General features: G+C 56.2%; 6 protein-coding genes across 6 annotated transcripts; 3 read left to right on the top strand and 3 right to left on the bottom strand.

Moving 5' to 3' along the window:
• Window positions 1–1110: 1110 nt before the first annotated feature.
• On the bottom strand, window positions 1111–3158 carry CHGG_00551 (uncharacterized protein; the record flags this gene model as incomplete). The annotated part of the gene is made up of 2 exons (XM_001219771.1): window positions 1111–2877; window positions 2949–3158. 2 exons carry the CDS (start codon window positions 3156–3158, stop codon window positions 1111–1113), a joined length of 1977 nt encoding a protein of 658 aa, XP_001219772.1.
• Window positions 3159–5812: 2654 nt separating this feature from the next.
• On the top strand, window positions 5813–7629 carry CHGG_00550 (uncharacterized protein; the record flags this gene model as incomplete). Its single annotated transcript, XM_001219770.1, has 3 exons — window positions 5813–6059; window positions 6126–7027; window positions 7180–7629. 3 exons carry the CDS (start codon window positions 5813–5815, stop codon window positions 7627–7629), a joined length of 1599 nt encoding a protein of 532 aa, XP_001219771.1.
• Window positions 7630–9354: 1725 nt separating this feature from the next.
• On the top strand, window positions 9355–10324 carry CHGG_00549 (uncharacterized protein; the record flags this gene model as incomplete). Its single annotated transcript, XM_001219769.1, has 2 exons — window positions 9355–9788; window positions 10099–10324. 2 exons carry the CDS (start codon window positions 9355–9357, stop codon window positions 10322–10324), a joined length of 660 nt encoding a protein of 219 aa, XP_001219770.1.
• Window positions 10325–11465: 1141 nt separating this feature from the next.
• Window positions 11466–14214, top strand: CHGG_00548 (uncharacterized protein; the record flags this gene model as incomplete). Its single annotated transcript, XM_001219768.1, has 2 exons — window positions 11466–11621; window positions 11710–14214. The coding sequence occupies 2 exons, from the start codon at window positions 11466–11468 to the stop codon at window positions 14212–14214; spliced, it is 2661 nt and encodes an 886-aa protein (XP_001219769.1).
• Window positions 14215–15140: 926 nt separating this feature from the next.
• CHGG_00547 (uncharacterized protein) lies at window positions 15141–17149 on the bottom strand (the record flags this gene model as incomplete). The annotated part of the gene is made up of 5 exons (XM_001219767.1): window positions 15141–15454; window positions 15575–15881; window positions 15942–16047; window positions 16104–16424; window positions 16914–17149. The coding sequence occupies 5 exons, from the start codon at window positions 17147–17149 to the stop codon at window positions 15141–15143; spliced, it is 1284 nt and encodes a 427-aa protein (XP_001219768.1).
• Window positions 17150–18504: 1355 nt separating this feature from the next.
• CHGG_00546 (uncharacterized protein) lies at window positions 18505–21633 on the bottom strand (the record flags this gene model as incomplete). Its single annotated transcript, XM_001219766.1, has 1 exon — window positions 18505–21633. The coding sequence occupies one exon, from the start codon at window positions 21631–21633 to the stop codon at window positions 18505–18507; it is 3129 nt and encodes a 1042-aa protein (XP_001219767.1).
• Between the last annotated feature and the right edge of the window lie 803 nt (window positions 21634–22436).

Genomic DNA, 22436 nt, shown 5'->3' with positions numbered 1-22436 from the left:
CGCGGACCCCATGCGAAACTGAGGCATAAACGGGAACTTGTGGAAGAGAAATTTAATCGTCGCTTTGGGATTTCCGCTCTCCGCGGCCTTCTATGTACATACATACGGGACTTAAACGAAATAACTGGCCATCGCCAAGGTTGTCTGTCGTGTCATCCAGGGTGTTCCATTTCTCCGGTCTGCCTCGGGTGGAAAACCCGGGCCAAGTGCGCCTCGTCATGCAGTGTTCCCGCAAGGCTCTCTGAACTTTTCTCCCGCAAGGGGGCGTGATGTAACATTTGACGGCTGTTTGCTGAAAGATGCCGGGCGCGGGCATCTGTGGAACAGGAGCGTAGGGGCTCTGTAAGTCGCTGCCTATCAGGCGAGATCCATCCATGGAGAAGCAGGTTGAGTGACATTGCTGATATTAAGTTGCAGTTCCCATTTATAACCTGTAGTTTGCGGGGTCCTTCCATGGTTGATAACCGTGTCTCAAAATAGCATGTTTACAACTCGCAGTCCCTTTCCCATAACAGCCGGGCACAATGAAACCCCCAAAGAATGGGAGGGGCAAGTCAAGTGAGGCTGTTGAGGGATGAGGCGATTGTCACGCGGCTCAATAGATTAGGTATGTAGCATCGGGGCAGAGCCTCGTCACGCAATTGCTCGCTTGGGAAAGGCCGAAGCTACTTTTGCATGTACTACATACTTATTCCGATTGCCGAAACGTACCGATGGATGTACTCCCGTAAACTTCATGGGACCATCTGCCCATGGGGAGAAAAAGAAAAAAGAAAAAAGAAAACACACACAAACGTGTCTCGAGTTGCTCCCCGCTGTCTCCCCGTTCCACCCTTTTCCTTCTATCTCCATTTTCCCTTCCCACCCGCTTTTTGCGCCATAATTTTTTCCTTCTGCATATCGGCCCATTCGGTCCTACAAAACCGCCCCAGCCCAATATGCTACTTTTTTGTAACCGCGTCTGGCCGTGAACCCAAACCCCATCAGATGATGACCTGCATGAGATCTCCTCGGCGGCCCTCCAAGACCAATAGGGTACTTCTTTGCCCGTTCTGGCCCAGCGCGAGGTTGAATCGGCTAGTCCCGCAGCGGGGAGAGGGATCTTATGGCTCAACGGCAGAAGTGAAACCCCCTGGAGATGCCCCGATACATTGCAGGCTGGAATTTCCTCCAAGACAACAACGGCCTGGGCTGACTGGCCCCGCTCGAGTGTGTGTCTCGATTGCCAGTGTCCGCCACGCCTTTGTCTTCGCCTTCATCTTTGCTTTCCATAGGAGCCTTAGGCGCGGGGCTGGGCATGGGGCTGTAAGCCCAGCTTTCCGGTCTGTCGATGCCCAAGTCACCCGGATATGGCGTCGTGTCGGCTAAGCGGATGGAGGGGTCCCAAGACACAAAGATCAGCGCCTTAAGGCCTTTGTCGACGCGGCCAGTGGCGTAAACAATGGAGCGTTCATCCCAGCTGCCGTGAGTGTTGCCGGTGAAACCCGGTGGGTTGAGGATTGCGTGCAGTTGGGCGAGAGCGGGATCGTCCACCGCGGGATCCTTCTTTGGTGGCCAGAAGACGCTGGCATTACTCTTGTAGATGTTGTCGATCTGCCGCTGAAGTGCTTCGTCGTCCTGGTCCCCTTCTGGGGCTGCCGGGAGGCTCGACTGGGCCAACTCGCCCGGCGTCCAGGGACGGCGTGTGCTCCCGCGCAAGCGCAGTTGCTGATCGCGTGGATCGAATGAACCAGAATCGTCCACCAGATCAATGGCGGTCTGGCATCCTGAGTAGTAGGAGCGCACGGAGCACTTGGTGAGCGTGATACCCTGGGCGGATCCGTCGTCCTCCGGATGTACCATGTGGGGGCTTCGCGGCCACCTCCTCGGGCCTGTTCCCTGTTGAGTCTTAGTCACAGAGATGGCCGACCCGCCATCCTCCTCGGCCATTTCGTCGAAGTTGATGATGGTGGTATAACATGTACGCCTCCCTATGATCCGGCCGTTCACCCATTCCTTCCGGGATTCGACAGCCTTGAGTTGGCCGGTGGCTTCGTCTTTGACCAAGCGAAGGAAGGTCCATCTGTCGTCAATGGGGCCCTCAGTCTGGTCTCTCCGCCATATATTCGGGGCAGGGTCTAGCTCTTCGATGCGCCCGAACCCGTCCTTTTGCATGAGTGGGAACCGGAGGCAGTAATAGTAAGAAACCCAGTCCACCTCCTCAACGTTCAGGCTCCGGAGGCTCGACAAGATGTAGAAGCGGCGATCGAAGATCTCGAAACAGACAGTCGAGCCGATGTCTGTCCCAATCACGTCGAGGTCGAGGTGGTCGGGCAGCCATATACCGCTTTCAAAGCTGAAAGCTCTGATATCCCATATCTCGTTGCCCTGCTCGTCCGGCTCGGAGGTAATACCATAGACCAAAAACTTGTCGTCGTTTCGAACAAAGAGCTTGGAGATGGAATCTAGGGGAGTAACGCAGACTATCTCGCCGGTTAGAGGTTTGAAAGCGATAAGATAGTGGTTGAAACCGGGCTTGTCGGCGCTGCGGAAGGAGTACGCCAGCGAAATAATGTCGTGCGAATAGTACAGCAGCTTCAGCTTGAACCTGTGGGATGCACGCGCCTCAGGGATGACTTCTCGGGCAAGCTTCCGAAGGACGACGACGGTCTCCGAGTCGTCGGAGTGATGTAGGTCGAGAATGCATAACTCGCCATCAAGGAAGTGGCAGAGCACACCGTTTTCGTAGATCCACTCCTGGGTGACGGCGACTATAGCAGCCGCGTAGGGAGATACCGAGGCGATGGCATCCTGGCGCTTGATCAAACGCCTCAGGCCGGCGGCATGGTTCTCGGACTTTTGAGCATCACGAGCCTCTGTGCTATACGGAGCTCTAGACTGCAAAATTATTAGCAATGACACAACCAGACACAACCAATTCTGAGCATGCTGGGGGCAAGTTTATTGACCTGAAGTAGCTGTTTTGTAATTTGAGATTCCTCAACCAAAAAGCGAAACTTCTTGCACGAATAGCTGAGGTTGCGGATGTCGGCAAGGTCGAGATCCTGGACCACAAAAGCCACCAGCTCGTAGGGCAGCTGGACGAGCGACATGGCACCCGGTAGAAGGGGCGGAGAGAGACCGGTTTTCACTTGGAGGTTGAAGGCCTCGATTACCATTGAGAGGGGGGGGGGGGGGGGGGGGGGTTGTATAATTTTGGGTGTAAAAGTGATGCTGGCGATGGCGGATGTCCGCCTGCGTTTACCGGCCCATTCAGGGTGATCTGGGGGCCAGTCTTGAAACAAAAACCAAAAACTGAACCTCCCCCGTTTTATTTTCCTGCCTGGTATTTTAATTTTCTAAAATCCCCAAACTGCCGGGACTCCTCGGGAGAGTACCTCGCGCACCACACTACCCCCGAGAGGGGACTGGGGGGTATTAATCCGCCCCCCTCTCCAGTTATACAACGGGGAGACAAGGCTCCGGGCCGAGCAGAGCCCCAATGGGCCATGGGTGGCGTCAAGAATTCGGGACTGAATGTACCCTTTAACAATAACAAAACCAAGCCTTTCCATCTAAATGAATGGTCGGTGATGCCTCAGGGGGGCCCTCAAAGGCAGGGCGAAGGGTGGTGGTTGTCATTTTTCGTTCGGGGTGACGAGAAAGGACCTAGGGAAACACAGGTGACAGCACTCACGGGGTCACAGATCACCAGAGAACCTGTGTTTCGAACAACTGACAAGCAGGGCTAGCATGCGGCTCTGCGTTCCACGACACGATCTTGGCGGATTGATAGCTTGTCGAGGATCAACGAAAAAAGGTGTGGGGGGAGGGAGGGCGGAAGGGGGAGAAGGGAAGGGGCAGGGGCAGGGGCCAGGGATGGAGCAAGGGAAGCGGGTTAGGGTATCGAAGGGAGCCTGGAGCTCTCTGCTTGCATTCCTCAATCATGCAATTATGCAGCCAGCCTCTCCACATTAGTTACCTATGCATTCTCGCCTGCGTGTCTGGCACGTTTGATTGGGTTTTGGGGGTATGTATGGACAGTGAATTTGGAAAGAAACAGGGTATGCCGGCAGACTGAACTCCCTACCTGAAGTCACCATCCTCAAACATCTATTTTACTTATCCCACCTCACCTCCCCGAAATAGTGGGGGCAATTCTTGGCTTTTAAGAGCTCAGTTGAGCCTCCAACTGAGGGGTCAGGTTACCTTTGTCTCCTTCGGACTTGCTCCGCATTTTACACAGTCGGCCGCCCCGCTCGGAGAGGTTTTACCGTGGTTGCTGCTTCCCTCCCCTGCTCATCATCATCACGAGGCTCGGGATTCTTTCTTTCTCTCTCCTCCTTAGGTTCCCTGTCCTCTGGCGCTAGCATCAGAAATTGGTCATGTGCTTGCCTTCTTCCTTCACGTTGAATTCGCATCGTGCACCTAGCCGCTGACACGCCACAAAAGACGCGCAATAGGAATATTTGGTCATCATTCCAAATCCCCCATCCGTCACTAAGCCAATTAGGAAACTCGGTGTCAAAATCATACAAGTATACTGGATGCCATACCGGCTCTGCCTCAGCCATGTTACCTCCCTTCGGACCTTGGCGATTGCGACATGGTTCAGGCTTCATTACCCTGATATCTGCCGTACCAGTAACTATTGGCATGGTAGCAACGAGATGAGCTATAAAAACCATCGAATCGGGACCGTTGAAAGTGACGCTAGTTAACCAATTCCCAGGATTGAAACATCCGAGCTGATCTGGCACCTAAGAGCTCGTTCGGTTGGTCTCTTCATGTACTCGCCAAGGTCTGCGCATGTGGCGAGGAATAACCATGATGGGCTCCCCTTCGTGTCTGGTCTCTCTTGTCTTCGGCATCGTGGCACAACAACGGGGGACTGTTTCGGAGACTCCGAACCCCTGCTCGTGCGTGCGCTAAAAACGGACCCTTCGTCGCTCGCCGGCGCCGTCTCGTGAGCAGTAGGTCATATCTCGGCAATGCGATCAGCAACTACCCGGCCAGTTCCTACATATCTCGCTATGAAGGTGCCACGCCTGGCCCGCGCTGGTCGGACCTAAGCTTCGACATTTTCGCCTGGGCATCATCAGCCTAACGTGGGCCGTGGCTTTCCTGCATTGGCAGAGCATCGGCGGGTTTTCATGAGCTCTGCCCCAACCTGAAACCTTGATCGCTCTGCTAAGTGATCAAACCTGTAGCTCAGGCATGGATGGAACCGGCTCCTGAGAGCCTGATTTCGTACGTGTAAAACCCTCGGCTTTCATACACAGACTGGTCACCGGGAAATTGCGCTGGTTTCTCCATGGTATGGCCGCTTGTCATGAGTAGTATCCCATCCCAGGAATCTGCAACGCCGAATGATCCTGAAAAGGGCCGGTTTGTTTGTACCCCTTACGCCGCCCCCTATCCACAAGTTGTTTCCCAAGCAACGGGAAATAATCAGGAGAAAATCCAAGCAAGTTTGCGGTTGGGCGGTTTGATGTTTGAACAATGAGATCCTTACTCAGCGTGACGCAGCTCATCACAACGCAGGGATTAAAGTTGTGTATAAAGCGGCACTGTTTGTTCCCTTTGGGATGTTGCAGTGATTAGTCAGACCACTTTGGAATCGGGGTTCCTTGTTCTGGGACAGTCAGAAATCGAAACAGAAAAATGAACTCTCTTTTGCCCCACAAGAAGTCAATGAAGGGCGCACGCAGGCCATGCAGCACTGTATAAATAAATACCATCAGTGATCTTTGATAAGCCTCAGGGAGTCTTTAATTAATGTGATCTCATCTTTCTTTACCTACATTTTATTTACGTTCACAGCATTAGCAACATGCCACATCAGTTGCAGGATGAACCCCTTTCTGGGGATGGGGAAGTAGACCTCTACGCCCCTTTTATTAGCGACACCATCCTCGAGGTCCGCACAGGCAAGATGAAGACCATGCCTGGACTCACGGTGAAGTCAGGCATTGACAAGTCGATGCACGACAAGCCAGTGCGCGTGACGGAGTTGGGTCTCGAGGGCGACGAGCACGACCCGACCTTCCATGGCGGCATCGACAAGGCCATCCACGGATGTAAGTTACCTCCTTCTCCTTGATGACCCAAGCGCGTATCAACCCCAAATACTAACCACCCAACAGATTGCTCAACCCACTACGCAAGCTGGCGCGCCGAGTACGCCTCCGCAGCCGAGGCCTTCAAGCCCGGCGGCTTCGGCGAGAACCTCGTAACGCGCCACCTCAACGAGCGCAACCTCTGCATCGGCGACATCGTCTCCATCTCCCCGCCCAACCCCACCAACTCCGATACCTCGCCCCCCGTCCTCCTCCAGGTCAGCCTGCCCCGCCAGCCCTGCTTCAAACTCAACCACCGCTTCCAGCTCAAGAACTTCGCCCCGCAAACCTGGCGCACCAGCCGCACGGGCTGGTACTTCCGCGTGCTGCGGACGGGGCAAATCCGCGCCGGCGACACCATCCGGCTGGTCGAGCGCCCCCACCCGAAATGGACGGTCGAGCGCGTGCAGGAGTATCTGCACCGGAATGTGGGCGACGATGAGGCGAATGAGGAGCTGGCGGGCGTGGAGGTGCTGGGGAGGGAGTGTAGGGATGCGTTTTGGGGGAGGGTGGTGAAGAGCAGGGCGAGGGCGAGGAGGGCGGAGAGGGAGAAGCGTGGGGAGGGAGGTGGTGCTGGGGAGGAGAAGTGGAGGGTGTTTCGGGTGGTGGAGAGGACGAGGGAGACGGGGAGGGTGGAGGGGTTCGTGCTGGAGGCGGTGCGGAAGTTGGGTGAGGGGAAGGAGGGGGAGGGGGAGGAGGTGATGCTGAAGCCTGGGGCGCATGTCAAGGTCAGGTTGGGGAATGGCCTGGTGCGTGCGTATTCTGTGGTGGGCGGGGATCGGAACCGGTTCGAGTTGGGCGTGGCGCTGGATGAGAAGAGTCGGGGCGGGTCGAGGTATCTGCACGAGACGGCTGTGGTTGGGCACGAGGTCGAGGTGGGCGGCTTCACGGGTGCGGTACCACTTCGCGAGTGCGGCGAGCCATCATGTGTTTGTGGCCGGAAGCGTGGGCATCACGGCGTTTCTGGCGCTGATCGAGTGCTACGCGAGCATCAATCTCAGCGTGAAGCTGCACTATGCGGTGCGTTCGGCCGACGAGGTGCCGTTCCGCGAGCGCCTGACCAAGCGGAGCGACCGTGTAGTCATCTACGACAAGGCCGCGGCCCAGCGATTTGGATATCCGCCGCATTATCGAGGTCATACCGTGGAACTCGCAGCTGTACTTTTGCGGCCCGAAACGGCTCATGGACGAGGCAGCCAAGGAAACGAGGGCACGCGGCATCGCGGAGGGAGAGATGCACTTTGAAATCTTCGAGGCGGACGTGTCGGGTGACCCGTTCGAGGCCGTCGTGACCAACAAAGGGGGCAAGCCTATCAGAGTGGGCGAGGAGGAGACCCTCCTCGAGTGTCTGCAGAAGGAATTTGGCGACATTGACTCGAGCTGTTGCGTTGGCAACTGCGGAACCTGCCGCGTGAGCCTCAAGGGAGGCCGCGTAGACCACCGGGGCACTGCACTCACCGAAGAGGAGAAGGCCACGTCTATGCTGGCGTGCGTGAGCCGTGGAATCGGATCTATCACCATCGAGATCTGAGCTGTCGTAAGAGGGCCGTCACAGCGCCGTCACAGCAAGTAGTATGGGACCTACTTCCATGAAGCTGTTCCGATGGACGGCCTGTTTACATTTTGCATTTCTTCCTCGGCCGCTTTAAGCCGGTGCTCGTTTCATAGTGGTTGGGTTGGCGTTGGCATTGGGCCGCTTTTTTGATCTGGTTTAATCGGAACTCACCCAAGGCCGAGAACTGCCTTGCTGGTGATGGCCCAAACGAGAAAGCTGCGGTTTATCGTTCTGCAACTTGGCCTGATAATCGACATTTTCAATATGGTACTGCCGACAGTGCCACCGAAGGCGGATGGAGGAGTCCGTTGCCTAACGTGATACGGCAGAGCCCATCTCGCGCTAGGCGCCCGGCTTGACTGATTGCCACCTCTTGCTTGTCACGTAGGCCATCTCGGCGATGAGTGGTGTGATAGGTGGTGGGCTGGTGGTGTAGCACCAATAGAGTGAATATATCGTATCCAATAACACTTCGTGTTCCATCGTGTTACTCGTCACAAAATGCAGACAGGCTAATGGGGAAGAAGTATGAGAAAGTTGCCACAGATACACAACCAGTCATCTCGGGCTCCTACGGTTTGAAACCATCCTGACGGGTGGGGGGAGGACATCACAACCATGATGAAACCGGTTTAGTAAACAGGCCAAGTGGTGAAATTCCCGCCGAGGTTACAGAGAGGCTCGGCGGGACGGATGCAGACCTGTCGATTCAGCAGGGCACAGCCTATCGGACCATCCTCCGTTGCAGGATGGCTGCAGGACTTTCCTGTTATCGAGAAGAAAGAGCGAGGCTTTCTGGTCTAGGCCTGCGAACTCTCTCTTGTCCCTGCATGGGGGAATGCTCTCGGCATGCGGGGGAAGCGAGCCTCGAGGCATTGGACGTCTTGTGCCGTCTTGCGGCTCCAATTTTAACTCGTGTTCGGTCAACCAACATCTCGCTTGCTTGTGCCCGACACGACCCGGGAGCTTGTCACGCACACGGCTGGACTCGACCTTCTTGGCGGTTACTTTGGGTGGTACAAGATGGTGCTGTAAGTGCTGATAGTTCAATAGTTGGTACACAGTGAATGTTGGAGCCAATGCCACCGGTAGGTGCATACGCTGCACTACCAAGTGATGGGCAATTTTATCAATCTAACCGACATTGGCGTGGCAGCCCAGCCACAGGGTGGGTTAAGATTGGACGCAATGGCTAGAAATGCGAGAAATAGCGTCAACTAGAGGAGAAGACGAGCTTAATTTGAAAAGATGAAGGGTTAAATTCGATTTTTTTATTGCCTTGTGGTGGGGATGAAAGCGAGGGTATTCTCAACTTGAGATTGCGGAATGGCCTGAGAAAACCATCCGATAAAAGACAAGGCATATTCAATGAAGTTAACTATCTCCCAACACCAGGTTTAATCTTGTCCAATGTTAATATCATAAAGACCAGATTAAGATAACTAGTTAATGACTATTGGAAACTTTGGGTTGTCCGGTTTTTTTGGTGTCGATTGTGTTGTCCCAAGCAAGCCAGGTGAGACAGGGTCCCCTTGCTCCCCGGGCTGGCGAACGTCGCAAGTTATCGGGAACCCGACCAATTGTAAGCCACCGATAAGCCCAGCGAGCTGTAAGTGGGGCCTGAATTTTCTGGACAAGGAGCGATCGAAATTCAAAGTCTTTGAGCAGCAGCGCCGAGTTCACAAACCACCAGTCCTCACAATGGCTTCAGGTCCCGCAACAATTGGAGAATTTTCCATACTCCCAGTATCGATTGCACCATTACCATCATTCCCCAAAAATGTCGTCCACTACCTCTACGTACGGCGCAACGCGCCCAAAATTCCGACCGTGGCCGATGCTCGCAGCCTCTTCCTGACCAACGTGCCCGTTGATAGCACCGAAGCCCACCTCCGCGCCCTCTTCGCCTCACTAGTCGGCGCGGGCCGGTTCGAGAGCGCCACCTTCGAAGATGAGCGCAAAGATGCGCATTCGCTAGCCCAATCCCCAATCGACGCTGCGCAGCCCGCTCATGCCGCCCGTTTATTACAGGCCCACGGCAAGAAGCGCAAGCGGGAGGACGAGGAGGCCGAGCGAGCGCAGAAGAGCCGCGGCACGTCTGCCGAGCACATGGACTCGGCCATTGCGGAGGAGCGGTAGCACGGCCGTGGTGCTGCTCGCTGACGAGAAGAGCGTGGAGCAGGTGTTCAAGGCAATCGCCAAGGCGCACAAGAAGAAAAAGTACCCTACCTGGGGCGGCGAGGACCTGCCAGAGGGCCGAGTCCCGCCGCTTGGTTCGGTCTGGCTCAAGACACACAATCGGCTCTCCTACGCAGATAAGGAGGCGCTGCAAGCATCGGTGGACGCCTTCTCGGCGCTCTTTGCCCGGCGCGAGCAAGAGGCAGCCGAAATCGCCAAGCGGCTGCGAAACGAGCCGGATGAGGATGGCTTCGTCACGGTCACCAGGGGCGGTAGGGCCGCGCCGGCGAGTCGGAACGAGGCAGAGGAGGCCAAGCGCAAGATGCTGGAGAGGCAGGACAAGAAGAAGGAGGAGCTTACAAACTTCTACCGGTTCCAGCTGCGGGAGCGGAAGAAGGAGGAGCAAGCCGAGCTGCTCAAGAAGTTCGAAGACGACCGGAGAAAGCTGGAGGCCATGCGGGTGAAGAGGGGCAAGTTTGTCCCCGAAGCGTGAGCATGCAAGGGATTGCCAAGGCCAAAAAAAAACCAGACGAATATACTTCCCTACCCATGTTTGGGTCGTAACTAGAACAAACGGGTGTGGTACGGCATGCAGCAGCGGCTCCGAGATACCGACCGGCCTAGGAACCCAAATCGGGGTGTAAGGCCCAAGCACGACATCAAGAACGGTAAGTGGTTTCCCTTTTCGTTCTCTTCACCTCCACTTTCCCGCACCATGATGACGCACGCGGGGCCATCAGACCGTCCCTCTCGGCGCTCGGGGGGTTTCTCCCTTTGTGGCCAAGGATACAAGGTGACAAACACCGCGATGCCAATAATCTTCTCAAACTCTCTGACGTGTGGTTTCTTTCTGGCGTAACCTTGATTTACAATCGAGCTCAAAGCATCATCGACTAACGTTTGATGTTCAATTTTAGACAAGGCAGTGACGTTTCGGGGGAAGACTGAGCGACGGAAGATCGCGAGGACGGGGGAGGATGGGCAGTGATGGGGGTCGGCTCGGCTGACCAAGGGGGCTGTTCCTGGTGAGAGGGGAGAGGGGAACTCACCGTGCACGGCACGGAAGCAAAGCCTGTCAATAGACTGCATTCCCGTCTCCGCGGGACCAATCCCAGTTGAATGTTTGTCTCCAAATATGGATCTGCACCGAGAATGTGCAGGCTTTTTTCTCTTCTGACATGGTACGAGGTTGTTTCGTTGTTTGGGGTGCCTGCAAGGAAGGGGCTTGAAGAGGCGGGGAGGGTTAGGGCTGATGCAGCACCACTGAGCAGTTTGCTGAAGAAACTGCAGATCCCATGCCAATTACGGATCCCGCTGCCACGGCAACGCCCCGCCAAATAAACAGCGCCCGATGGGGAGCTTGAGATTGCCAAACGGTGTCGCATTGAGCCCGAGCTCTTGGTTGCACCGAGAATCCCGGAATGACATCTTGCACATTTGGGCTTGATTTGGTTTGATTTTTCTTGCCGACACGGAACAGGGTCTTTCCCACCTGCATCTTGTGTGCCCCTGCCCATATTATTCCCAAACCGCGCGATCCACGATCCAGCATTGATTGCTGTTTGGTGCTTGTCGGAGAACAAAAAAAAAACTCGAAATCAAAGAGAACCCATGAAGACCAGGCGTCGGCTGCGATGATCGAGTCCGAGAACTTGCGTACGGCGTCGCTGTACATCAACAACCAGCTGTTGTCCCGCGGTCTGCTCCGCGATGGCAATGGCATCGACTTCGCCCAACCGGGCGACACCGATACGGCGGTGGCCGAGACTATGAGCCGGATTATGGCCGTGGTAAATGATCTAATTCTGCGGCGAGATGTGAGCACTGGCGCCCCCATACCTAGATACCCGTCGTCTCGTCACTAACTGTCCCCTCCAGCGAGATGCCGAACACCGCGAATCCCTCTCGGCCACATTGCGGACCCTTCGTGCCGAGTCCTTGCGGCAGGCCAACGATATCCAGCGCCTACAAGAGAAATACTCTGACGCGCAGCGAAAGGTTGGCTTGAGCGAGGCCGCCGAGGCTGCCCTCCGCACAAACCTCAAGACAGCCGAGGGGACCGTTCACCGCCTAAAAGAAGAGGCTGCCCGCACAAAAACACTCGTGGCCCAGACGAGGGCCTCGTGCGCGAACGAGGTGCGCAAGCGGGACCGCCAGATCGAGGGCCTCAAGAAGGCCGTCACAGAAGCGGGTAGGGCGAGAGGCGCCGGCCGAAGCACCGGCATCACATCCATCAATGTGGTCGGCGACACCGGATCCGAAGCCGAGCACGGTGAACTGATGGTCGACGACGACGCTGAGCAGAGCCACGATCTCCGCACAGAAACCAATGCCTTCCTGGCCGAGCTGGCGAAGGGCCTCAGCGAGGAGAATGAAGGCCTGCTGCAATTGGTGAGGACAACGACGGAGCACTTGAAAGAGATGAGCGGCTGGGACGTCGCCAATGGGAATATGATGGAGAACGGGGACGGCCATGCTATGGTTCTCGCGGCCCACCCCGACGATATGTCGCTCGAAGTTAATGCGGTGCTCGACCACCTACGCACCATCCTGACGAACCCGTCCTTTGTCCCCATTGAGGAGGTCGTGGTGCGCGAGGACGAGATTCACAGGTTGCGCGACGGCTGGGAGAAGATGGAGACACGTTGGAAGGAGGCCGTCCATCTCATCGACGGCTGGCGAAAGAGGATGCAGGCGAGCGGTCGGCCCGTGAACGTGGAAGAGCTGAAGATGGGACTGCGGCTTAGCCCGGTGAAGGTGCGCAACGTGGAGGAGACTGCACACGGATATGCCCTCCGCCTCGCCGCCGTCCTCGAGGACGAGGAAGTGGATGCTTCTCAACTACTCGACGATGAAGGGCCATTGGATTTGGTTCCGCGCGCCGAAGCCGGCGAAGATGACAGCGATACCTCAAGTATGTTTGATCACGACGTCGACGTCGACGACTTGGACGTGGAAGAGCCGAACGTGGAGATCCTGCAACAATCGGTGATGTTGCCCTCACCACCACTCCCCCTGCCGCCACAGCTCACCCCGCTGCGTGATTCTTACACGGCGGCGAACCGTGGTGATCGCCCACACAACAGAAAGCCCCCCAAGGGCTTCCCGACCATCTCAGAAGAAAAGAACCGGGACTTCGAGGCGGACGAGCCTCCCCTCCCCCCGCCTCATGCCGACCAGCTCCAGCAGTCGCCAAACAAGAAGCCAACCCTGTCGCTACGCACAGTGCCGCCGGAAGAGGCTGCCAAGGTGGAGCTGCCGCCCTCTGCTCATGTTTCGACGCCAGACGCTTCGGTTGGGAGCATGTTCGCCAAGGCTGCTGACGAACGTACATCCAAGACCTCGGCAGCTTCCGCGAGGGCCCAAACCCGTCCGGCCCCCACGACGAAGAGGAGGGGGGAGTCCCCCAGGAAGAATGATCCGGCAAAGAAAGAGACTACTACAAGGAGGGAGGCCATCAGGAAGGAGGCTGTTCGGAAGGAACCTGTGAAGAGGGAGACCGCGAAAAAGAAGGAGAGCGAAGAGGTGAAGACGACGACCAAGCCGCCGCCAAAGTCCCGACCGACCCGACCCCCAATTACCAGAGGAAGGTCAGACACCAGGCCAGACGATAAGCCGGGCCATGTAAAGCCACAGCGAGCCACTTCAGCAACTTCGGCGACGTCTGTAAGATCTGCTGGCACTACTAAAAGCGCCAATAGAAGCGTTAACAAGAGTGCAAACGCCGAACTGCCGCCTCCTCCGCCACCCCATGCATCTGTACCATCACCGGCGCCATCACCTAGCCGTTCGCCAAAACGCGTCAACTCCCGCCTCCCGTTACCACGGCCCGGCTGTAACAATGTGCTCCCCGCCCCGCAACAGTCACCCCTCAACATGGCCACCATCACCGCCAAGCTAGCCGCCTCGGAGCGCGACGCAGACGCAGCTCGCGTACGAGCCAAGCTCAAGGCGGCCCGGCTCGGAAAGGGCATCAGCCTCCCGCCGCCCGGGACAACCTCCACCGCGAGCACGACCCCGACCGAGCCGGAACCGGACCGCAACACGGGCGCCCTGAGCACCCGCTCCGAAACCGACAGCGCCGGGGGCACCGCGTCCGCTTCTGCGTCGACCTCGGACGGCGCGCCTAGCTCTACCACCACCCGCGACGAGGATGCTGACGAGTTGGGGTTCTCGCCGCCGCGCAAGGCTCAGCAGCCCTTGCCGCAACAGAAGCAGCAAAAGCAGGGCGGTGGCGGTGGTGGTGAAGCCGAACTCAAGAAGTCGCCGGTGCGGAAGAGGGAGCGGAGGACGAGCAAGGCCACCTCGCGCAGACGGAGTACCCTTAACTCGTGGGAGTTGGATGCCCTAATTCAGGGAGGGAACGTCACTGTTGAGAGGTAGACGGATCGGATGGAAGCTACACTGGATGATCCTGCATCTTTTTTTGGTCTTTTTGTGTACATGTTCCGGGGTTTCGGAGGGTGCGGATTGTGGATGATGATGGTGTGGGGGAGTTGATTTCTTGGGAGGTGAAGGCAATGAGGACAAGAGGGGGAAAGGGGGGTACGGTCTGTTGGCGGTGGTTGTGAAGGATGAAGTTCGGGGTGGGCGGAGTGTCATGAGTTATGAGGCTGCATCTTCTGGGTTTCAAGTTCAAGTTTGACTCGTTTCTTTCTGTTTTGTTTTTCTCTTTCCTTTTGCTGATCCCCCCCATTCTTGTTCATTGCATACATCCCGTCCATGGACGGGTTTCTGGTTGCCTGCCTTGCTGGTTTGATTCCACTGATCTGTCTTGGAGCATGCAATTTTGGAAATGGGCATCTTCGTTTTGGGCATTGTATTGTGTCTTGTCTCTGTTGGGGCTGCATTCCGTTGCGGCGGGGCTTGTTATCTTGATTCAAATGGGCATTGCTAGGTCGTTGGGCTCGTTGTTGATATAATTAGTCAGATACCAATGGGAATTTTGAGATGCTGCTCGGACTCGAGGTTCTTGTTAGTGGCGGTGAAGGAAATGGGTCGATTCACTCAGCTAGGAGTGTAACTAGTCAAAACGCCACGCGTGTTTCTCTTTCCAGGTGACTCGCGCCAGGATTCCGATCCTCCTGGAGTGTGGTTGGTGAACCTTTGGGTGTATGTATTTGTCACCTTGCAACGCTACGAGGGCCCGAACCGTTGGCAGGATCACTCGGAATGTCACCCGCGCGTTTTGAAAAGACGGTGAGGATGCCATGTTTGTTTGTATTTCGGAATACACCCAAACCTCGCTTTGGCTCTGTGTCCAAACCCCCCACGCTCCTCCCATCACCCTCCCTCAAACCCACCACCACTTAGATTTTAAACCTAAACCCATTCACGGCCCCCTCCCCAGGGACAGCATTAATCGCCCCCTCCACCCACACCCCAGCCTCCAACTTCCTGTTCAGCCGCACGAGGACGGCGCGCATGACGGTGGCTGCGCACACGGCGATGAAGGCGGTCACGCAGTTGACAATCATGGCGACCGTGTAGTGCGGGTCGGCGCTCTTGGGGTACAGGTACGACGCGTAGATGCTGCTGCAGTTGCTGACGGCGTTGATGAAGGCCAACGCCGCGGCCCGCTTCGCCGGCGGCCGCGGCATCGTGTTGCTGATCCACGCGAGAGCTACGACGAAGCCCGAGTAGACGGATGGGACCTGCGTTGCGGTTAGTGCCGTAAATTGAGGAAGAGGAAGGAGAAGGGGGGGGGTGGTGGTTTGGGCAACGAGGGGAGGGAGAGACTAACCCATGAGCATCATACTCAGATACCGCGGGGCAATGTGTGTTGTGGTGGCGGCGATGATGTAGGCGATCACGGCGACCCACATGGGAATCGTGATGTGCCAGTACCGCTCGCCCGTCTTGTCGGCGTGGGTGGCGTTGAGGTAGGTGACGATGACACCAAGCACGTAGGGCGGGGCGGTCAGGAGCAGCGAGATGACCTTCGCGTTGCTGCTCTCATTTTCGAGCGCGCCCACTTGAATCGTGTTGACGACTGTCGGGAAGAAGTTGGTGACAGTACCGCTGGCGACGATGCAGAAGAGCAGGACCAGCTGACGTGCGGTTAGCTACAGTGGCTGTGAAGGATACCTCTAGCACGGGTAGGTGCTTACCAGAATGTAGGTCTTGGGGTCGATGAACATTAGCTTCGCGCCCTCCCAGAAGGTCTGCTCCTCGCTGTTGACCCAGTCGTCCTCGCCGATATCCTCCTGGAGACGCCTAGAACCGTATCAGCTCCCTCATCCACTTAGAGCACAGACACACACGTAACATACCAAATGGCTAACGTCCTCTCCTCATCCGTCAGCCACGTTGTGGTCCGCGGAAAGTTGGGCAGCACAAAGTAGCAAGCGAACGCCACAACAACAGTGGCGGCACCCTCGATGATGAACAGCCATTGCCATGCCCCCAGCCCGCGAGTCCCATCCATGCCCCATGTCACACCTGCCGAGATGAGGCCGGAGAAAGCGCCGGAGATGAGAGCCCCCGAGTACAAGACGGCAGTACGGAAGCCAAGTTCTTTGCGGGTGTACCAGCACGAGAGGTAGTACAGACAACCGGGACTGGGAGTTACGGCTTGATTAGACCATCGCTCGCTGTGTTAAAAAAAAAAAAGGAATTGGGTGACTTACAAGTAGGCAGCTTCAACCACACCCAGGAAGAAACGGTTGGCTAGCAAACCGGCCGCGTTTGTGCAGACAGCAGTTAGTGCGGAAATAATACCCCAGACGATCATCTAGTCGCATTTGTTAGCAGGCCCAGAACAAACAAATAGGGTATATCAAGGTAAGACCTACGCAAGCGGGCAAGTAAATGGCGGGCTTGCCAAACTTGTTGAGGAAGAGGTTCGATGGGATTTGCATCAAAAGGTATCTGGAGGAATCGTTAGCTGCTAGTACCCAAAATGTGTCTTAGAGCTGTGTTACCCAACGAAGAGAATGCTGACTGCCGTTTGGAACTCGGTAGATGTCAGGTTGAGGTCACGCTCCAGGCCAGCAAGCCGAGCAGCAGCGATGTTGTTTCTGGCGGTATCCTCGTCAGCCTATGGCGCATATTTTTCCATCGGTCGAGACGCCGAGACATACCGATCAATGTAGTTCATGATGTACATGATGATGATCGCCGGCAAGAGTCGGATATCGATCTTCCTCTTTAGCTTCTTTTCTAGTTCTTGCCTTTTCTCGGGGGACAGGTTCCTGATGAACTCAGGAGGTTGCATTCTCTGTGGCCTGGTGTCCTCTACGTTGGCCGCCCCGACCTTCTCGTCTGTGCTGCCCGCCTCATCCCCCCGTATCTTGGTGTCGGTCGGGGAGTCGGTCATATTGGCGGTCTTTGGCGGCACCTATAAGTCTCACTGGTATGATGGTTGAGCACAAGCTGAGACAAGCGAGAGAGAAGGTTGCCGAGCTGAAGGAGACCAAGAGAGGGGGTCGATCGTTCTTGATATCAAGCCGCCGCTGTTGGATGGTTGCACCCGGGCCCGATGCAGTATAACGTTATTCCTCGCTTGAGACCGAGTGGCAGGGCGGCACAACACGCCGCCAAACCTGGCGCGATACTCTGCCACTTATCAAGTCCCATCGCGAAAGGCCGTGGCAATCCGGCACGTCATCCACCACATGGGCGACGAACCCCTAAAGAGGAGCTCGCGTCGTCGGGATTGGTTTCCGGGCTGTTTGGCCCCATCCGAGCTGCCAGGAACCTTTCGGCGATGGCAGCATCTTGACAGCAACTGCCAGGGTTTCTTAACCGGCACGCGGCCTCGAGTCTCCAAACAACCCGGGTTCTGTTGCTTCCCATCGCAGCATCGAGCCCAAAGGTTGGCAGCATCCCTTCCGTCATTGGCTCCGGTTGAATAGCCCCGGCACCTTCAGTCCGGGGTACCCAGGGTGGGACGGTACCCTTTGCCGTGCGGGGTGTTACAGACAATGGATGATCACTTGGAGAAGGAACAGGGAAAGGGCCGAATCACAATGACTGAGCTTGGGCAATGGGCGGTCTGAGGTCCGAGCGAATGGGTGTGTCCCCGCGAGGAGAGGATGGGGTTTTGTCGAATATTGCACCCTATCAGGTTGTGGATGGCATCGAAAGGGGAACAAGACTCGTCGCCAAGTCCACCATTGCTCATGACGGAGGCGGCTTGCTTGGCAAGCAGCCATCCGTTGGTTAGCTCAAAGCTTGGTATGCTTGTCTTCCTGCGTTCTCATTCGGGCGGAAGAAGTGAGATCCTCTTCACCAGAGGACAGGGGGCTTGTCGCTTCCCCTCGGGCCGAAAGTTCCAGCGTGCTGACTCCCGTTCAATGGTACAGGAGAAAGCTGGTCGGCTGATGCATCGTGGACCAACCCATGCCCTAGATAGCGTCACGGAAACCACCTCGGCTACTCAGCTCGTTCCCAGCTCGGACAGGCTGCGTACGTGTGTTATGTCATGATGCGGGCTCAGCTGAATTTTATGGCGATGCGAGTCACCCAAGTCAATGCGTGTGGTCTTGTCGTGGATATTCTTCTCTGAGCCTTCATTAAAATTCTTACAAGTCGTCAAGTATCGCCCTGGTCCCCATCGCTCATCCATGTTGAAATACAATACGCCTGCTGGCTGCCATCCAAGAAGTCCATGGTCAGTCCAAGAATCATACACATCACCATCACCTCTGTACAGGTTGAATCGTGGTCGCATCAATGCGTAACCGTCCTTACGGCTTGGAGAATCACCCCAAACATGAGGCCCCTCGCCACCTCCTCTATTTGAAGGCAGTCGAACAAGCGCCCCAGTGCCTCTGATGTGGCGGCCTGGCCCATGACGCCCGTGAGCGCGGCAGGCACGCCGCTCTCAATTAGCAACTTCCTGGCTTTGATCCGAAGATTTTCCTTTTCCTCGGCCGTCATCTCCGCCGGCCATGTTGCCCGTTCCTGCTCTGTCGGGAGGGTGTTCTCCCGGAGCTTCTTGAGATGCGCTGCGATGCCGCTATCCGAAGTGTTGGCTTCGAGAACAGAGGACTGGATGAGCGATTGGATGGAGAGGAGCGACGGGTTGCCAGGCCGCAAGAGGAACGACTTGGCCGCCGCGAGAAGAGTGCGACGGATGTTCCACGCTGACGAGAGGGTGTACAGCTCGTTGATGACGGCGAAGAGGAGCTCAACCGCTACGCGGGTCTCCTGTTCCGACATCCTCGAGTGTTGTTTTACGCCTTGTAGCGGCGGACCGTTTAGCCTCTGTTGAGTGTTGAGCGTTGGCATTGTCAAGGAACGCGCATGATGGATATCATGAGGCCGACCGTTCGACAGGCTGATGGGTGATTCGTAGTCATCGCTAATCATGTCAGGTGGCGGAGGCAACCGGAACCCGTCGAAGCTGAGGCTCGATGGTGAACGAGCTGGTGGCGCTCGGCTTGCCGCACGGCTCGATGCCCGGCTGAACTCCCGGCTGTTCCTCGCCGAGGCCTGGGAAAGCCGCTGGCTTTCAGGTTCCGCGTCGCCTTGCGAGTTGTAACTTGGGCGGCGGTCCATCGATGGCATTCTACCGGGTTGCAGCCCGGCAGCGGACGACCGCTGGCTGTCCATGCTGTCCCGCGGCTTGCGCATTCCAGTCAGTGACACGCTGCTATCCGCACGAGGCAAGGTTGATATCGACAAGCGACTAGCTGCTGTGACATCTTGCAGCGCTGATGGCGTTGGCGACGGAACAGGGGGCGCTGGCTTTCGTTGTCCCAGGCCGATATTCCCCAGTACTCCGGTTACTCCCCCAACTACCGCCTTTGAGCCTTCAAGCGGGGCACTTGTCAACACGTCAAACACGTTTTTGCCTAGTTTCTCAAACGCCTGGAATCCCGTCTTGGGAGCGTGGGGGATGTGTCCGTTATCTCTTTCCAAGAACTTTTTCAACCCCTCACTGTCAGCTAGACTCTGATAGCCACAGGCATCTCGGAGATAGCGTTCTAGCTCGCTGCGTAATGATGTCCGGGTATGCCCCTTCCAAGACGGCAGCGTGCTATGCTTCTCTGTAAAACCGGTTGCACCAGAAATGGTCGCGATCCGCCTCAGCACCTCATGAAGGGTCTCAAAGTCGCTGTACTTCCTAATGATCATCCATCCGGGGTAAATCGTCGTTGCCGGTTCAATCTGGACCAGGTAATCCCATGATGGCTTGGTCCTGATCCTGCCATCACCCGGCTCATCCAATACGGTGATGGTTGCATTGTGTAATGTCAATGGAGGTGGCTTGCGACGCTCGCTCGCCTCGGCTTCTAATTCTTCGCGGGCAGGCGGGACGATCTGGTCGAAGCTGGTGAACCTAGCCCTCTCATTCGCCGGCGGGGACGAATCTTGGCTTGAAGAGGGAGAGGGAGTTACCCCGGAATGCGGGGTGGCGGGTGTATGAATGACATCGTTCCTGCTGGACGACCCATCGCTACTCGTCCTCTCCGGGGCGCCTGCAGAGACGTCCAGGCGCTCGGGGAGATCTGGTTTCTCAGTCAAGCCCTTTTGGATGTCTAGATCATCCGCATTGCGTTTGAGGGCATCGGCTAGTCTTTCGGAAGCGTTTGCTGTGCCTGTGGTGTTTTCCGAGTTCGCAGCTTGTTGTCCTTGTTGATCGCCCAGGGCGCCTTCTTTGGCAATCATCTGGTTTAAGCGCTTCATCTCTTCCATTGCCAATTCCATTTCTTCCTCGGCCTTGCTCAGCTTCTTCTTATGGACGGACTCCTTCCTACGTGCCCTTTCCTGCTCGAGAGAATTCCGATTCCCCCGGGCGAGGCCGATGTTGCCCACATTGCCGTCCAAGTCGGCAAATGCCGCGTCTGTCCCAGGTCCCGTCTGCATCCCGACGTCGATAGCCTGGCTCAGGTCAGGTTCGCCTGACTCTAGTAAGTGGACAATCCATGCATTGATCCACTCAGGTTTGGAGCATGACTCGAGTGTCGTTTCCAGAACAACACCTGCCAAAATCTCTCGCAGGAAGACTCGAGCGGGATCGCACTCGTAGCTCGGACGATCGAGAAATCCCAGCATATCTTCGGCAGCCATGCGAAATTTATGCGCTTGCTGCTTTTGGTTCAGCAAGATGGATAAATTACACTCGGGATGCGAGGCAAGGTAATTGTATACAGCATCTGCAGCAGACATTTTTGAATCGGCTGGCAGCTCGGAGAAGGCGTTGGATAGCTCGGACATGAAGACGACAAGGATGGAAGATGTATTCGTTAGAAAGTCGAGGAAGGCGTCTGCGGGGCGTTTCCGGCTCAGGCGGTTGGAAACCGATGTGAGGAACGTGGTGAGCGTCTTGCGGCATGCCAGGGGGAAGAACTTGTCTGAAGGTACGATGGGCGAGTACCACCACTTGACGTAGTTATCGACAACAGCGTCAACCAATTCGTTCAAGGCTTCGCGGGTCTCGGGTTGCAGGTCTTCGAACGAGCGCACCAACGCACTCTCTGCATCGTCGGTGTTTAGCTCCTCGGGGGTCGCGTCTTCTAAGGCCTTCTTGGACGCTAAAATCCGTGTCAAAACATCCATCCCACTCTCCCCCTTAAGGGCCCGAACCACGTCGGCGTTACGCTGCTCCCATTGTATGAAGGACACGATCCCGCCAAATGCGCCGATTAAGACGAGGCCTAACCTGCCGAGCACTAGATATGTGGTCGCGGCCAGGCCCACGGCAACGCCGCCGAGAGTACCGGGAGTGGCTGTGGCGAGGAAACCGAAGACCTTCGTTGATAGACCCTCCTCTCTTGCGTTTGGCGGCTTGGGTGATCGAGGAGAGTCGGTCCCCTTAGCAGTGCCGGATACCGCCCCGTCTTTGTCGTCCATTGTATCGCGGGTGGCACACGGCGTTGGCGCATCCTCCTGTTTCATCGGGCTGGAGAAGGTTTTCGTGAAAGCATTGATTCGGACAGCAGGATATTGGGTCGTCGTCGCGGAAACCGGAAACTCGATCGAGCCGATGTTGCTGACGCTGACCTGACTTGGCAGGAAAGCAATGCACCTCTCGTTGTGAGGGTCTGTCTCGGCAATGGCTTAGGCAAGTAGCGGTCAGTCAAGAGTGAAGGAAAAGGAAACGCCAACAAAGGACCAGAACATATGAAGCTGAATGGCTGGGGAATTGTTTTACAGATGATTTTTTTGAGCTTTACTTCCTTCGACAACCCTTGTGGACTTCATTTCATCAGGGGCCCCATTCCCCAACACTTCAATGGGCCCAGCCTGCCTTGGCAAGCCAAGACTTCCTTCCTGCCATGTCACCCTCTAACCAAAAAAGGCTGCATGTCAAAAAGTCAACCAACAACCGAAGTTCCAAAACTGCCGTCGGTATCTACCTGAATACTACATTGAGCAATGGCAATCAAACAAGAAAAATTGAATACAAGAGCTTGAGGAAGATTATGTTGGGGAAGAGGAAAATCAAGCAGTAACACAGGATGAAATCGAGTAAAGCAGTTGCCATTCCCGACGTTTCCATACTCGGAATTCCACATTCCTGCGTCCTTGCTTTTCCTGCCCGTGGGGTGCTTCCTTGCTCAAACATAGCGTGTCTCCACCAACAAGGTCCGTACCGAGAAGCCAAGCCCTTTGGTTTAATTAAGAGTGGGCTGAATCCGCGCCTGGCTTCACGT

This window comes from Chaetomium globosum, genomic scaffold, assembly GCF_000143365.1.
Source record: "Chaetomium globosum CBS 148.51 scaffold_1 genomic scaffold, whole genome shotgun sequence".
Taxonomy (NCBI): Eukaryota; Fungi; Ascomycota; class Sordariomycetes; order Sordariales; family Chaetomiaceae; genus Chaetomium; species Chaetomium globosum.
The sequence above is the reverse complement of the archived record's forward strand: the minus strand, read 5'-3'. Positions and strand labels throughout refer to the sequence as shown.